The following is a 16,774-nucleotide window of genomic DNA, read 5'->3' as shown; positions in this document are numbered from 1 at the left end:
TTTCAGTGGCCATAAGCAAAGTTTTACTGGAACACAGCTATGCTAGCTTATTTATGTATTATCCATGGCTTCTGTTGAGCTACAGGGGCTGTAGAGCCCACAAAGCCTGAACTACTTACTATGTGGCCCTTTCTAGAAAACATTTGCTGCCCTCTGGTCTAAAGCAGTGGTTCTCAACTCTGGCCGCATGGTCACATCTCCTGCAGAGCTTTAAAAAACATTGGTGGCCATGTACCACCCAAAATCAGTCAATCCAGAAGCTGAGGGTGATGCTGGTGTCATTATTTCTTGAAAGCTCTCCCAGTGACTCCTACTGGCAGTCAGGTTTGAAAACCACTGGTCTAAGGAAATACCCCCTTCGAATCCATGTCTCAGCACCTATAGACAAGGTCACCAAAGTCAAAGCTCGAAATCCAGGTCAAGAACTCATGGCTTGTTCCTGCATGACCCTCTGCATTGTGGTCACTAGGAGCTAAGACACAATATCAAGCACAAGTCTTTGGGTTTGTTGTTGCTGTTCTGAACTCCAGCACTTCAAGACTAGTAACAAAGCTTTCCCACTCTATGTATCTCTCACCACATCCACTTCCAAGAATTGTCATTGCTTCCTTCTTCCTCCAGATGGCTGAAACCAGCAAGCTGCATTATCACCAGACTAACACACATGACTTGTACACCCATCTTCATTCCTCTCCTTCCTTCCTCCAGCAAAGGAACGGCCCTGTAATCCCATGCCAGGTCCCCATCTCTTTAATCTAGCCCTAGGGCCTCATTTGGGGCCTGCCCATGGGTCGTATCTTCTCCTGTGTCTTTAACCTCTCCCTCTCAGGGGCCTCCTTTCCCACAACCTAGAAACCTGCTAAATTCTATTCCCTCCCTTCCAGAAAAAAAAAAAAAAACTACATGTATATGTACATTACATATATATATATATATATATATACACATACACACATACACACACACACACACATATATATATATTCTCCTTTAGCTACTACACAGTCTTCTCCCTTTATCAACCAAAATACTTGAAAGAAAACTCCTAACCTGCCATCTCAATTGCCAGCCTAACATTTGTGTCTAAAACCAATCTGTCTGTCATGATTTCTGTCAACACCATTGTACTAGATCTCTTCTTGCAAAAGTCACCAGTTATCTCCATTGTCTTGTTCAGTGGATGTTTCTCAACTCTTGTAACACCACTCTATAGCACTGCACACCTGTTTATCATCTCCCTGAAACTGCTTCTCTGATGCCACACAGTTGGTCATCATATCTCTGATTATTCTTGCTCTGTCTCCTTAGCAGGCTCCCCTTTGTTCACCCAACCCAGGTACCCCAGCAGCCCATCGATAGCTCACTATTCTCACTTGCACCATGACCTTGATCACTCTAATAGATGCACCTACCATAAATGCTTATGATTCCTAAGCCTGTCTCTACCTCAAATCCCTGCCCACAATGTCAGACTCATATAGTCAGTTTCTGTTGACTGTTACCACTTGGCTATATCAAACCCAACATGTCCCAAATTGAACTCATTGTATCTTCTGCCTGACCCTCTTCCTATATTTTTCTCAGTCTTAATTGATGACTCTACATTCCACCCAATTATATAGGCTGGAAATCTGGCACTTACTGTTTATCCTTTTATCTCCCTTATCACCCAGAGCTAAGCACCATTAAATATTGCAAATCTGTATCTTAATTACATCCTAAATGGATCCTCTAGCACCACTGACCTAATCCAAAGTCTTCGTCATCTTTATACGGAAGACTGAAACTGGTCTCCCTACCTCCAGTTTTACCTACAAAAACCATCTTCTCACCCATTTAAGAGTGATTTACCTAAAACACAAATATAACCATGCCAGTTATATGCCTGAAGCCTATCAGTGTCTCTCCATCATATAAGAACATGCTCAAGCTCTTCAACACAAATTTCTCCACAATTTGGACCTGACCTCCCTGGCATCATCACCTGTCTCATTTAATACTCTCTGTATACTGCAAGTAACAGCAATAGCTTCTCCTACTTGCAGAATGCTCTACCTGGAATTGCTTTCTTCTCCCTCCCCGCAATATTCTCCCTGTCCCCTCCAGAAACACCCTAAGCTCACTGATGTACTTTAAGACTCAAGCCTCCCAGGTTTGGTGAAGTGTCTACTTCTGTATGTTCATTATAGCCTGTGCATTTCTATCTCACTCATATCATAATGCAGTAGTTGAGGAAACTGGCTAATGACAGAGATCTGGATTCAAAACACTGTTCCACCATTTGTCAACATTCTTACCTGAGAAAATCATGTAACCTCTTTAATTCCTCAGCTCCTTTATGTGTACCATGGGAATAATATTCACCTTATTGCTTTGTCATTAACAATTAATGAGATAAAGTGCTTAGGATATAACCTGGCACTGAGTACAGACCCAACAAATCAGAATTTTAGTTAATATCAACGTTTGTTGTTGATTTTAAAGCCAGGACACAAAACTTGATGCATGTGTTCCATAGTCATGCAAAAGTCTTATTCTTTGCAAAGGAATCTGCAAAATATTTTCGCATTTTAATCTACTTAAGTTAGTCTTATTAGTGGTCACAAATATCTCTTCCTTACAAAAGGAAATTATCTTGAAACATTAAAACAAGAACAAGAAGGAAAGTGTGACAATGACTTGTCAACAAAAAGACAGGGAAGCACAGTTTTTCTCATTGATAAATGAAAATCTCAAACATATTTTTAAAGTTCTTAATTGGTAAAAAACATGAACACTAAGAACCATGGAGGACTTCTTATAGAGAAAAAAAAAGATCCCTTATAACTAAATCATTATGAATTTATCTACACCCAAAATAATAGGAGATCCTACTTTTATTTTACTTCAGAGCATGATGTGAAAATATAAAATGTGAAGTTCTACAAGAACATCTGCTAATTTTTAAAATGTGAAAATGTTCTGACTTGTGTTTTTCCAGTGATTTGTATTTAAACTAATTTCAATTCCAAAACCAGAATTCTCTCATTATATTATAAGCCTCTTATAATTACCCTAAGGAAAATAAAATGTAACCTATTACCAACATGCCCACTAGCCTGCTTCATTAAATGCCTATCATTACAGCATATTTTTCAGTGGTGTGTAAGGGGGACTCAAACAAATATATTCCAGGTGCAAACTCTGTTACTCAACAGACTGAACCGGATTCTTTCTTTTTTTTGTTTTTTCAGTCTTAACCTTGGGACAGTTCTGATTAGATTTCTACTTCATTTTTCTACTTTCAGTTGAAAAGTGGGTGCAGGCATGTAGAAACCAAAACTCACGGAGGCTTTGACAGTATGGTGGGCCTGAGCCACTCTCCTCCTCCCATAAGCAAAGAAGATGTTTCCTTCTGTACTTGTAACCAACACCAACTCATCCACTCACACCCTGTGTTTCCTTGGGCAAGTAAAAAACTCCTTAAGCCTCATATCCTTCTCTGTGAAATGGGGATAATAATACCTATCTCAGGAAGGTTTAGGGAACATGAATGAGAACGCACAAAGATGTAAAGGACTTAGCACAGGGCCAGGACACCTACACATGATCCCCTTAAACAGACTTACTGAGTACCAGGCAGCGTTCTGGGTATTCGATATACATTACTTCCTTTAAGCTTTACCAGCCCCATGGGGTAGGTACTATTATCATCCTCCTTTAACAGATGACAAGCCATCTGTAAACCACAGTTCTGATTCTTTCACAGGACAACAGGACCAGATAAATGGGATTAGCACTAACCACTCCAAAGGGTTCAGCAAGAAAAATAAATCCTAATGCCCTAAGGCATCCATTGCATGGAACAAATTAACTTCTGTCCTATCAAACTAGAAAGTACCATCCACAGGAGATTGTGAATAACAGTGGTTCAAATAGTTTTCTGCTTTCTGTTGTTCAGTTGAAAATTTCCAATAGAAAAAAGTACATATGCCCTCAACCCTATCCAATTACCCTCTGTCTTTGCCTCAGCCTAACCCACAGCCATGGTCCTATTTACCCAAGTTACAGAGTCTGATTCCCTGTGCTAAAGAAATCAGACCAGATAGGTTAGGTCGGGAACATTTGTTTTCGAGGGATGTGATATAAAAATCTATACTTGGGTATGTGGTGGGATAATTCATTGAGCTATTAGATAGCTTTTTGGTTTTACTGCTGTTGAATGATGGAAAAGAGTGAAACAACATTTAATAGTTTGCATTTTCAATTTGGCCTTCCTATACTCCACTCCTACCTTCTAAGAACGGATGACCAGGCCTTCTGCACTCCCTTGCCACAGTGTGGGCTGCAGGGCTGAGGCAGAAGTAGCCTGAAGAGAACCTCCTTTCCTTGCTAGAGTTTTCCAAAAGCCTTGTGCTATGGAAAAAACAACAACAAAAAAAGCTAATGCATTCTGGGTGAGAGTTACAGATAAAGGTGGGGACAGGCGTGGCACAAGCAGCAAGAGGAATAAAAAGATTGTCCCAAGCTTAATGAAGGGCTGGAGGTCTGTGGGATCTTCAGTAAAGGCATCTAGGGCCTCCCCTTCCAGAGTTCCAGGAAAGAGGTTGGGTCTCCATAGGAAACGCCAGCAAAGTGGCCACACAAGACTCCATTCAGAGCACCTGAGGCCCCTAAATCCCCACATGCTGGGTGACAGAGTAGCCACAACACCATCAGATCCCAAGGGACTGCCTGGGGAGATGAAAGTTGGTACATTAGGTGGCTCAACTAAGGGGCTCTGGAAAGGTAGGCAAGGCTTTTGTTGTTGTTGTCAAAATGAGTGAGAGTAATGGATGCCAAAAACATCCTACAGTGCACAGGATAGTTCGACACGACAAAAACTGTTCCACCCAAAATGCCAGTACACTGGGTTGAGACAATGGGTATCAAAGTGGAAACTAATTTGGACCAAGACCAAGGATCACCTTTGAGCGCTGTTCTGGGCGACACCCCCAGGAACCAGATGCCATAACTTCGTGAGTGAGAGAGGGAGTGCCTTTATGACTGAAACTGAATTCCCTTTAAGCTAGTGGGATGGGAGTTCAGAGTTGGATTTAGGTTTATTTAAAAGAAGTAAGTAACGTGGCATTTCTTAGAAACACTGGAGCTTCCTGAGAAGATTGATATGCCCTATAGCTATTTCATTCTTTTTTTTTTTTAAAGATTTTATTTATTTATCTCAGAGAGAATGGGAGACAGAGAGCATGAGAGGGGGAGGATCAGAGGGAGAAGCAGACTCCCCGCTGAGCAGGGAGCCTGATGTGGGACTCGATCCTGGGACTCCAGGATCATGACCTGAGCCGAAGGCAGTTGCTTAACCAACTGAGCCACCCAGGCGCCCCTATAGCTATTTCATTCTTAAGAGTATAGTGTCAAGGCCTTTCTGAAGGCATGATCAGCTCCAATCCTGTCTTCTGAACACTCCTTTTGTACTCTATTTTGTACTGTAATGGTTCCGAAAATGGCTTTCCAGATTGCATCTATGTCTAAATGCAATGAAGAAAGAACCAAGCCATGTTCCTGTCCCTAAGAGAACACTCTATATTTCTTTATTCTGAATTCCTTGTGAAAAAGGCAGCAGTGATTATATTTTTAAAGATTTATTTTTAAGCTATTTTATTTAAAATCAATAAAATCTGGTTAAGCATCTGTATATGCATCCATCCCACCCAACAATTGTTACATGTCACAAGAAGATTGGCAAGAAAGGACTTGGGCAATGCTTTATAAAGTGACACAAATTATTAGTTTTGTGAGAAATGTCCACACATCACCCTAAAAGCTATAAACAGCCACGTGCATTAAAAAAATAATAAGATTAGAAAGAGACATGAAGCATTTTCAACTTTTGTAGAAAAATAAATTTGAGGAAAGGAATAAAGCATTCTTGTTATAGCATCTTCTCTACAAGTGAAAAAAATACTATATGGTATAATTAATCTTTATACCTTTCCTAAAAGGAAGGAGGGGGCAACACAATCCCTTTTTGTATATGGGAGAAGCAGCACAAGTTCAGGTTTCTTGCCCAAGGACAATGATCAGTGGAGATGGTATCCAAATACTGCATGGACGGGGCACCTGGGTGGCTCAGTCATTAAGCAATTGCTGTCGGCTCAGGTCATGATCCTGAAGTCCCAGGATCGAGTCCCACATTGGGCTCCCTGTTTGGTGGGGAGCCTGCTTCTCCTTCTGACCCTTCCCCCTCTCATGCTCTCTCTCTTTCTTACTCTCTCTCTCTCAAAAAAAAAAAAATTCACAATACTACATGGAGATGAAGGTGCAAGTTAGGTCCCATTCTCCTACTGTATCTTTGTAAGAAGGTGTCGCTCACTGAACACGTAGTATATACAAGGCAGTATGGTTCTGATATTCAACTCACTGAAGTCTGACTAAGAGGCAGATCTAATTTCCCCATTTTACAGCTGGAGAAACTGAGGGCAGTGACATTAAGTAGCTTATACAAGGCCACCCAGCAAGTAAGTACTGACTGAAATCCAGCCAGGATGGTTGGCCTCCAGGGCCATGCTCCCAGCCATGAGTCCTCCTTCTCTCTTTACCCCTCACACAGTAAGGAGAGTCATGCATTTCAAAATTAATATGGATTTTTCCTAGTGGCCATCAAGGACTCTGGCACTGACAACTAAAATATGAACTAACAGAACTATTTTCAATTTCCTTAAAATGTTAAGATCATTGAAAAGAGCCCTTATATAACCATGTATGTTTTAGCACTTAAATGCTTTTCAAAGGCTTTATCTTCCATATCACACCGTACTTTTAATTACTTGTTTAACATGTCAAACACAAGACCCCTGAGGATAGGACTCTCAACACCTAATCACAGTGCCTGGCACATAGCAATCTCTCAATAAACCTTTGGTGAATGAATAATTGAAGGAGCCAGCAGCTTCATAAGCTAAAGGACATATGATATAGTGTGGTAACACCTGGCTCAGTAAGACTCCATTGTCAACTGCTGGATCATGATTGACTTAGAGTGAACCAGTGGTCCAAAGAGACAAAACAAGAGCAGAGATGAACAACTAAAACTCCACCTAACTACAAAGCCTTTGAAAACTCTTCACAGGAGAACTAATGGCTATCCCCCCAACCTAGGCATGAAACTCTCAGACCAGGTTTTCTCCACATTTCCTAGATCACACTTACTTCTATTCTTAAATTGCATGTATTCATCTTTGTATCCCCAGCACCCCTTAAAGTAACTACACATTCAATCTTTATCTTCTACCCAGTGTCCTTAGCATTGACCTACAGTTATGATTTATTTATGCCCCTTTTTAATATTGGCTCTCCTTTATCTTAGTACTTATCTACAATCAAGCCTCATATTCCGAATTTATTTCCCACTATCTATCCCTTGACCCATTTTAGTATCATCTAAAGAGAACTACCTGCTGATGTCCTGACAACCTTGTTCTTTGCTCATGCAGTTCATTTTGCACCAAATGCCCTTCATTTTCATGCTTGAGCCCAGCTCAATTATCATTCTCTCCAGGAAGCCTTCACAAACTCATTACAAATTGACGTAATTCTTTCCTCATCTCAATTTCCGTATTTTATCTGTATTTTTCTGTTGACATGTATAATTTTACTCTATAAATTCAGATACTGTTTTATATTCCCTACTAGATGATAAGCTCCCTAAAGGCAAATGCCACCTATTATTCACTTCTGTATCTTTCACAGCAAGTAGCACAGACTCTTCCACACAGTGTTGCTTTATAGGTTGAGTAAATAAATGAACGAACAAGAAGTTAACTACATCTTTGTTCTGTTATTCTTATGTCTTGAACCTGGCTTAATAGAAAGGACATTAATCATAAATCCTAGTTCAATTTTTCTCAGAAGTAGCTATGAATCTTAGGCAAGTTACTTAACCTCCAAGGGTTCTGGTTTCCTTGTCTGAAAAAGGACATGAACTAGAGCTGCTCTCTCAGGCCAGGATGAACATGTCAATACATTATATAGTAAAAAATATGTAAAAAATTCCAAGCAGAGGAAATATGATTCTCCTTATGCTTTGCCTAGTAACTCCCAGTGTTTTTTCAGAGCTCAACTCATCATCACTTCCACAGAGAAATTTCCCTGATGACCATGACTACATCAAATCCCTCCACATAATGCTCTCACAGCGCTATAAATCTCCACTCTGCAGGACTTAAGATACTGATGATTTTTATTCGTTTCTGTATTATTTAATTAAAGTCTATCCCCATGTATCCCCTCTATATTCAATAAAATGAATAAATGAGTGTAATCTATCTTAGAATATGAGATCTTACAAAACAGAAGTATTTTTTTCAGTAGTTTTCTTTGTAACTTATATAACCATGTATGTTTTAGCACTTAAATGCTTTTCAAAGATGATGGACAAAAGCTAGGTGATCACAACTTCAGAGTTAACAGTTTTCAAAACATCTAATTTGACATTTCATGAAAGATTATATATTTAAAGAATATGGTCTCAGACATTTCTAAGCATGGAAACTAAATTAAATTCTCTTTTGTTTTATTTCAGCTTTTTGCTATTTTCATCTGTATTTTTTCTCTACTTAAAAGAAATGTATCTATAAAAGAACTCATTACATGCGTTTTCTTGGATCATTAGTTAGGTAAAAATACCAATTTAGAGATTCTATGTATGATACAGAAAGTAAACCCACTATTATAAGCAGAGAAAAAAACAAAAATGTTTCTTTGTAAATAGATACAATTTAATATTTGATTTTTAATCACCAAAAAAGTAAACAGATTTAATTAGTTAAATGAAATATCAGTGAAATCATCTTTTATAAATGCTAATCTTTTATGTGAATAATAAGGAAAGACTACAACTTGTCTTAAGGATACAGCTAATCAAAGCAGTAGGAAATAAACTTTGAAATGCTCAACTTGAGGGGCGCCTGGGTGGCTCAGTTGGTTAAGTGACTGCCTTCGGCTCAGGTCATGATCCTGGAGTCCCAGGATCGAGTCCCGCATCGGGCTCCCTGCTCAGCAGGGAGTCTGCTTCTCCCTCTGACCCTCCTCCCTTTCATGCTCTCTGTCTCTCATTCTCTGTCTCAAACAAATAAAAATAAAAATCTTTAAAAAAAAAAAAAAAAAAGAAATGCTCAACTTGATATGAACATTAAACTTACTGGTTTCTTTATCTCATGAATATATCTGAATTAACACAAATATAGTAGATTTAATAAGCTGTAACACTTTATTCCTCACTACATCCCCATAAGCCATTATCATTAGCGCTCTAATTATGAGTTAAAGGTATGATCTTAGACACAAAGCCAAAGCTTTGTATCTTCTTTCACGTGCTCCTTTCTAAACACTTGGGAAGTATTCTTTTCCATAAAATGGAGAAACTGACTGAGACTAGTAACCCATGACTTCTTCCTATCCAATAAAGTGGAGTAGAAGTGCCAAATCCTTGAGAGTGATGTTCTCTCAAGGGACAACATAAGATGAGCTAAGCTCACTTCCTTCCACCTTAAAATAGCTCTTCACTTTTTTAATCATAAATATATGAAGAGTATAAACATGTGAAGAGTAAACCTACAAGCAATAAAATTCTATTCCTGACAACATAATTCTAAGAGTCACTAGATTATGCAAGATCCTGAAAAATGTATTCAGTCTATCAGAAAAGCCACATGCCATAAAACTCTTAAAACAGGCTACCCAGGGACATATGAAAATAAATATACGACAGAGCAGTGCTTATGTTTAAAATATCTTAGGTGTTTTTTGAAAAATAATACCACCACTATTAAATAAGAGTCCATGTCTTAATTACCAAACTCAAGAAATTTCTAGGGTTATACAGATAATCCCTCCCTTGATGGTAGGACCTACATTTACTCCAGGTCTATATAATCAGCAGCACTTGCATGATGTGTTGCATGAATAAGTTCAGTTCATCAACCTCTTCTAAAATAACTGTCCAGGGGCGCCTGGGTGGCTCAGTCAGTTAAGCATCTGACTCTTGGTTTCAGCTAAAGTCCTGACCACCAGGTCCTGGGATCAAGCCCTGTGTTAGGCTCCACACTCAGGGAGGAGTCTGCTTCTCTCCCTCCCCCTCTGCCTCTGCCCCTCCCCTCAGATGTGCACTCTTTCTCTCTCTCTAAAATGAATAAATAAATCTTTAAAAATAAAATCACTGTCCAAAGAAAAGAATATAAAATAAATATAAACACAAATGATTAACATGAAAAAAAAAGATCACTCATTGATTTGTTCCTTAACTAAAACCATTTTTCCAGATGTTATGTAGTTATCTGGTTTGATGGAATTTTTGTGTGTCTGTTTGTGGTTTTTAATAATTAGGATATCTGGTACAGTGAGAGAGACAGGGGAATGACATATTATGGACTTGCCAATATAATCCTTAATGTATTAAATTTCATTACCTCCACATTAGCACACCACCATTGGGTCTAGGGAGTCTCCTGAGACATAGAAATAACCTCATCACACTGATTTAGAAATTACTGAATTTTATAATTTTTTCTGAATGACCAATCAATAAATTTAGGGGTTTCTTGTGGGGAGGGGTTTTTTGTTTCATTTTTTACAAAAGCAAAACTGGTAATGCTTTGTAGATGGGGCTTTTTTTTTTTTTTTAAGGAACTGGAGTTTAAAAGAACATAAAATTGTGAAGATGACATATTCACATTTTAATATTTTATCCATGTGAAAAAAAAACATACTATAAGACTTGGGCAAACAAATCTAAATAATACATGCCTTATAACATTCTTGCACAAGTGCACTAAAAACACAATTTATGTATTATCAAAAGCTTCTCATTACTACTATTACTACCACTACTACTACTACTATTTCTATTATTTATATATTATATAGCCAGCCACATTCAGGATCATACAGATCTGCAATATAATACTATTATAAGAATTGAGTTGACTCTTGAAAATCAAATGACTTGAATTTAAAGAGTTAAAACAAAATGGATTCTATCCCTCATTTTCTCAACACGTTCCACTATACTCCTCCCACTGAGAAGAAATATTAGTACCTCCTACGTAGAAATGGCATTGTTACAGAGGCACAAACCAGAAGTGACTGCAGTAAGCAACTGACCTCACTAACAAACTACAACCAGAAAGAAAGGGCTATACACTTATTTTTTAAAACCAAAACTCTCACTTGACAGACATTTACTATTTATTTTAAAGTAAATAATTCTGTATCATCTCAAAAAGTCAGTACAAAGCAGAAACTGAATCACTAAACCTCTACCCCCAAAACCTAACAAAATAAATACAAAAAGGAAAAAGAATGAAAATGTGCAAGCAGCAAATGGAGGAAGAGAGTAATAACACAAGTGTTGATAAGGGCCATCAGAGACAAGAGACTTAAGATTAATGATACCAACATACAGCTCCTTTCATTATTGTCAAGAAGCACTGTGGAGATGAGAGAAACTGAATCCAGAAAATTCTGAAAATTCTTACTGATATCCCCTAATCAGGAATGAAGCAGAACCTAGGGGATGAGATGCAACCCAAAGAAAGGCCAACAGGAATGGGGGGGTAGGGGGAAAGGCCAGTAATACCACTTCAAAGCAGAGCATCTAGTCCCTCCAGAGGTAAACCATAAATACAGAAAGGCTGATTCAAAGGATGCGCCGTTTGGCTATTCCCTGTTTAGGAGGCAGGCTACACACTCTTCATTACCTCAAAAAAGAAACAGAAATAGGGATTTACAAAAAGGAAAGAGAAAGAAAAAAGAAATCATGCTAAAACTATAGTGAAGTCATGAGGCAAAACTATTGTGAAGTTCTCTCCCCTCCAACCTTTAAAAACACTTTACCCAAGGGGCGCCTGGGTGGCTCCATAGGTTAAGCATCTGACTCTGGATTTCAGCTCAGGCATGATCCCAGGGTTCTGGGATCACCCGCACTGGGCTCCCTGTTCAGTGGGGAGTCTGCTTGAGGATTCTCTCTCTCCCTCTACCTCTGCCTCTGCCCCTCCTCCCGGCTCATGCACTCGCTCACATTCTCTCAAAAAATGAATAAATAAAATCTTTAAAAAAAAAAACAAAACAAAACCCTTTATCCAAAAGCCACATGTTGGAGAGACATCAAAAAAAAAAAAAAAAAGAAAGAAAGGCTAAAGACCCCAAAAATCCTCTCCTCCACATAACAATAAAATCATTGGCAAAAATAGTCTATAACAACTTTCCAGGACTCTGAAAACTAACCAAAGGCTTGCGGCAATTCAGAGAGCATTTATTTCAGAAGAACGGCTAAATCACAGTAAGAACAGTGAGGTTTATGGCATTTTAACTTGACCTGTTCCCATCCCCCGCCTCCCAGCTACACAGTAGCCTTGAAAATCAATAGTCTGCAATCACAGTGAAAACCAGCAGTCTAGCAGCCACTAGAGGATACAGAATGGGGTTGGAACTTTGAAAGCCTCATTAACAGATAATTGTCAGTATTTGACCTATCTGGAAGACTCCATTTGGAAGCCTTCTTTTTCATTAAGTTTTTTTTTAATTTTAATTCCAATAGAGTTAACATACACTGTTGTATTAGTTTCATGTGTACAAGATAGTGATTCAACAACTGTGTACAACACTCAGTGCCCATCACGACAAGTGCACCCTTTATGGAAGGCTTCTTTTTACCTGACTCTGACTCGGAGTTCCCTCAGTGTGAACAGCCTTGTCTCTGGGGGCATTTGTTAATTGTTTAACATCACTGCTGACTGAGGCAATGGTTAACAATCGGGACAAACAAAAGACTAAGCAAAAAGCTTATCAAGGGAAATCTGGGGAATGAAAGAAATGTCCATTAGGAGCTTTGAAAAGCATCAAAATATTCCTGGAAATCTAAAAGGTCCATTCACATGTATGGGACTGTTCGCTTGCCCAGGGCTGTGCACATGCTCAGAAAAGAGCTGAGAAGACCCTGGCTCTCAGCTGTGACTGACCTTGAAGCTCTGTGCAAGCAGAAGTGAAAAGGAAGGCAGAGTTGTCAACTGCCTGGCTGAGTGTGAAAGACGTATGTTCCAGCACACACACGGAGCTCCTCAGCAGAAACTGGGAAACTTATTGGTTCCAGGCATTTATGCAAATCTCTGTCCAATCGTTAACTGATCACCCAGCTAACAGAGGTCACACACAATGAAGAATACAGACTTTACAGATTTAGCTCAGAAAAATCATTAGGCAAACAGCAACAACAAATCCTGAAGAGAGAGTAGAATCTGATTTCCAGACTTGCCACATAATATGTTTTTCAAGTCCTCAGACTATTCTTTATTTACATTTTAACATGAAAAATTTCAAATACAGAGAAGAGTTGAATAAAGTTTATAATACCCATATATCCACTACCTTGAATCTACAATTAACATTGTACTGCATCTCTATCACCTATCTATCCATCCCTCTATCTACCTATCAATACACACCTCTTTTTCTCTTCATTTTTTTACAGTGCACTCCAAAGTAAGTTGCAGATAATCAGTATCTGTCCCCCCAAATACTTTAGCAGATATATCATTACTTAGAGTTTAATATTTTTTTAGTTTTTTTTTCCCCTTAGGTAAAATTTCTATATAACGAAATGCACAAAATTTAAGTATACAAAAATTTGTGCAACCTAAACCTCTTTCAAGATACAGAACACGACTCACCCCCAAAAAGGTCCCTTCTACCCTTCCCAGTAAATCTCTCACCCTTTCCTATCCCCCCAGAAGCATTCACTGCTCCAATTTTTCTACCCAGATTATCTTTACCTTTTCCAGACCCAACCATATAAGCAGAAGCATACAATATGTACTCCTTTATGTAAGGCTCCTCTCACTCAAAACAATGATTTTTAGAACCATCCATACTATTTTTTAAAATATATTTAACATTAATTTACCTACTTCATGAAAATGACAAGATGAGACAGATGCCCACTATGATAAAGAAGGGGATTAGGGGGCGCCTGGGTGGCTCAGTTGGTTAAGCGACTGCCTTCGGTTCAGGTCATGATCCTGGAGTCCCTGGATCGAGTCCCGCATCGGGCTCCCTGCTCGGCAGGGAGTCTGCTTCGCCCTCTGACCCTCCCCCCTCTCATGCTCTCTTTCTCTCTCATTCTCTCTCTCAAATAAATTAAAAAATCTTTAAAAAAAAAAAAAAGAAGAAGAAGGGGATTAGGTAGTATTCCAGAGGAAGACTAAATTCTAGAACTAAGATAATGTGGCCCCTTTTTTCATATGTGAATTCATCTTTCAGGGAATTAGCTGATAATTCCCCAATAATGACAGATGGAATATCCATTTTATTTAGCACATCAATGTCATTGGATCCGATGCTAATGAGGTCATCAGAGTCAACATTGTGAGCTATGGCTGCTTTGTAACCTGTTCTCTGTGAATTTAAAACCTTTACATCAAAATTACAATCAAGTCTTCTAATTAACACAATGAAAGTGCCAGATGAATTGTCTTTCAGTGGTGGAGGCATTAGCGGTTCATAGGCACTCTCTGGCTTCGAGTTAATCAAAAAACCCTTTAAACCTTCAGCTAGAAGTCTATTACCAAATCTTGCTGGGAGGTCATCAAATGTCTGAGATGCATTTTCAAAATTATATGCTAAAATGCCTGCTTCTACCATAGGTTTAAGAATGCAAAGAGCTGCTTCTCCCTCTCCCACTCCCCTTGCTTATGTTCCCTCTCTCGTTGTGTCTCTCTCTGTCAAATAAATTTAAAAAAAAAAGAATGCAAAGAGCTGGACAGTCAAGATGGTATAGACTTGTGTGGCCGACAGAATGAGCATCTCTATGGAGAGCAACATCTCGATATAAAATCACCAGACTGGCTGATGGGGCAAGGATGAAACCTTGCACGGTGTCCAAGCTGAGATCCAGATGGATGGAACCGAGATCCACCAAAGCCTTAGACAGAGTCCTGGTCACATTGTTAGAGATGCAAGCAGCCCAAAGGCTGAAAGTAAGAACCAGTCACCCAGCTGGGAGCCATGCTGACATCAGCACTCCAGGGCTGACATGCATCATCCCCAGGACTCAGCAAAAGTCAGACCTGCCACATAATATTATATTAAATGTGCAATTTTCAACAACAACAACAAAGATATGAAATATGCAAAGAAACAAAATTTATGGCCATTAACAGGGAAAAAAAGCAGCCTACAGAAACTATCCCTGAGGAAGGCCAGCCATTGGACTCACTGGACAGACTTGATTAGTCTCCTATGGCTGCCATATAATCATGAACTTGGTGGGTTTAAGCAACATAAATTTGTTCTCATATAGTTCTGGAGCTCAGAAGCCTGAAATTGAGGGTCTGGTATCACCACATTCCCTCCAGAGCCTCTAGGGAAGATTCCTTTCCTTGTCTCTTCCACCTTCTGATGACTGCCAGCACTCCTTGGCTTGAGGCTATATCACTCCAATCCCTGCCTCCATCTTCACATCGCTTTCTCCTATTTTGTGTATCTCAAAACTCCCTCTCCCTATCTCTTATAAGGATGCATGTGATTACATTTAGAGCCAACCCAGGTAATCCAGGATAATCTGCCACCTCTCAAGATCCTTAACTTAATCACATATTTTGCCATAAATTACTCTTCTGCCATGTAAGGCAGGCTCCAAGGATTAGGACATGAATATATCATCAAAGCCACCATTCAGCCCACTACAAAAATTTTAAATCAGCTATTTAAAATATCTTCAAGGAATGAAAAGAAACCATGTTCTGAACTAAAGTATGAAAGCAATGTCTCACCAAATAAAGAATATCAATAAAGAAATTGAAATTACAAAAATAACCAAACAGAAATTCTTAAGTTGAAAAGTACAATAATATAAATTAAAATGCACTTAGAAGAGCTCAATAGCAGATGTGAGCTGACAGATGAAAGCAAAGTTGAAGACAGGTCAATTCAGATTACCTAGTCTGAGTAGCAGAAAGAGAAAAAAAAAAAAAAATTAAAAACCCTCAGAGACCTGTGGAACATAATCAAGTGCACCGATATAGGCATAATGGGAATCCAAAAGGAAAAAGGATGGGGGAGAGAGAGAGAAAAGAGAAAGAGGAAATGAAGAGACAAAAAGAGAGAGCTAAAGAAAATAAAACAAAACAAATTTAAGGAATTAATAGCCAAAACATCCTATCTCTGCTGAAAATATTTTTTTAAAAAAACCACCTATACATCCAAGAAGCTCTGTGAACTCCAAGTTGGTTAAGTCAAGAGTTCCACATGTAGACATATCATAATCAAACAATCAAAAGATAAAGACAAAGAATCTTGAAAGCAGCAAGAGAGAAGAGACTGATCACATAGAAGTGAGCCTAAATAAGATTAACAGCTGATTTCTCATAAGAAATCATAGGAGCTAGAAGATAGTGGGATGACCTATTTATAGTGCTAAAAGAAAGGAAAATGTCAACCAAGAATCCTGTATTGGGCAAAACTATCTTTCAAATATTAAGGACAAATTAAGATAAAAAATGAGAAAATACATTGGAAGCAAACCTGCCCTACAGAAAATACTGAAGAGTTCTTCAAACTGAAATGATAGGACATTAGGGAGTAATTCAAAATCATATAAAGAAATAAAGAATACCAGTAAGTTAACTACATGACCAAATATAAAAGACGGCATAAATGTATCTTCATTTGTAACTCTTTTTTCCTCCTCCTGGTTTAAAAGACATCTGCATAAAGCAATAATTATAAGTCTATGTTGATGGAT

At 38.6% G+C, this 16,774-nt stretch overlaps 2 protein-coding genes across 13 annotated transcripts in view; both read right to left on the bottom strand.

The window, feature by feature from the left end:
• Window positions 1–16,774, bottom strand: part of SUGCT (succinyl-CoA:glutarate-CoA transferase) — an 800,213-nt gene that overhangs the window by 539,367 nt on the left and 244,072 nt on the right. The gene's annotated exons all lie outside the window — the stretch shown is intronic.
• Window positions 13,942–15,763, bottom strand: LOC135362209 (E3 ubiquitin-protein ligase RNF13-like). Its single transcript, XM_064575621.1, has 3 exons — window positions 14,768–15,763; window positions 14,216–14,677; window positions 13,942–13,996 (listed from the first exon to the last, which is right to left on the bottom strand). Exons 1-3 carry the CDS (start codon window positions 14,851–14,853, stop codon window positions 13,942–13,944), a joined length of 603 nt encoding a protein of 200 aa, XP_064431691.1. The 5' UTR covers window positions 14,854–15,763.

This window comes from Mirounga angustirostris, unplaced genomic scaffold (genome assembly GCF_029215605.1).
Source record: "Mirounga angustirostris isolate CCGP_5_RB_7025 unplaced genomic scaffold, mMirAng1.0.hap1 SCAF_12, whole genome shotgun sequence".
Taxonomy (NCBI): Eukaryota; Metazoa; Chordata; class Mammalia; order Carnivora; family Phocidae; genus Mirounga; species Mirounga angustirostris.
The sequence above is the reverse complement of the archived record's forward strand: the minus strand, read 5'-3'. Positions and strand labels throughout refer to the sequence as shown.

Excerpts from the sequence above, each read along its gene's own strand:
- LOC135362209 (XM_064575621.1), bottom strand. The coding sequence starts at position 14,853 with ATGTTGCTCTCCATAGAGATGCTCATTCTGTCGGCCACACAAGTCTAT. Across the intron at positions 14,678-14,767 it reads CTCTTTGCATTCTTTTTTTT|ACCTATGGTAGAAGCAGGCA; the intron begins TTAAATTTATTT and ends TTGCATTCTTAA. Across the intron at positions 13,997-14,215 it reads AGTCTTCCTCTGGAATACTA|CCTAATCCCCTTCTTTATCA; the intron begins CCTAATCCCCTT and ends ACCCAGGCGCCC.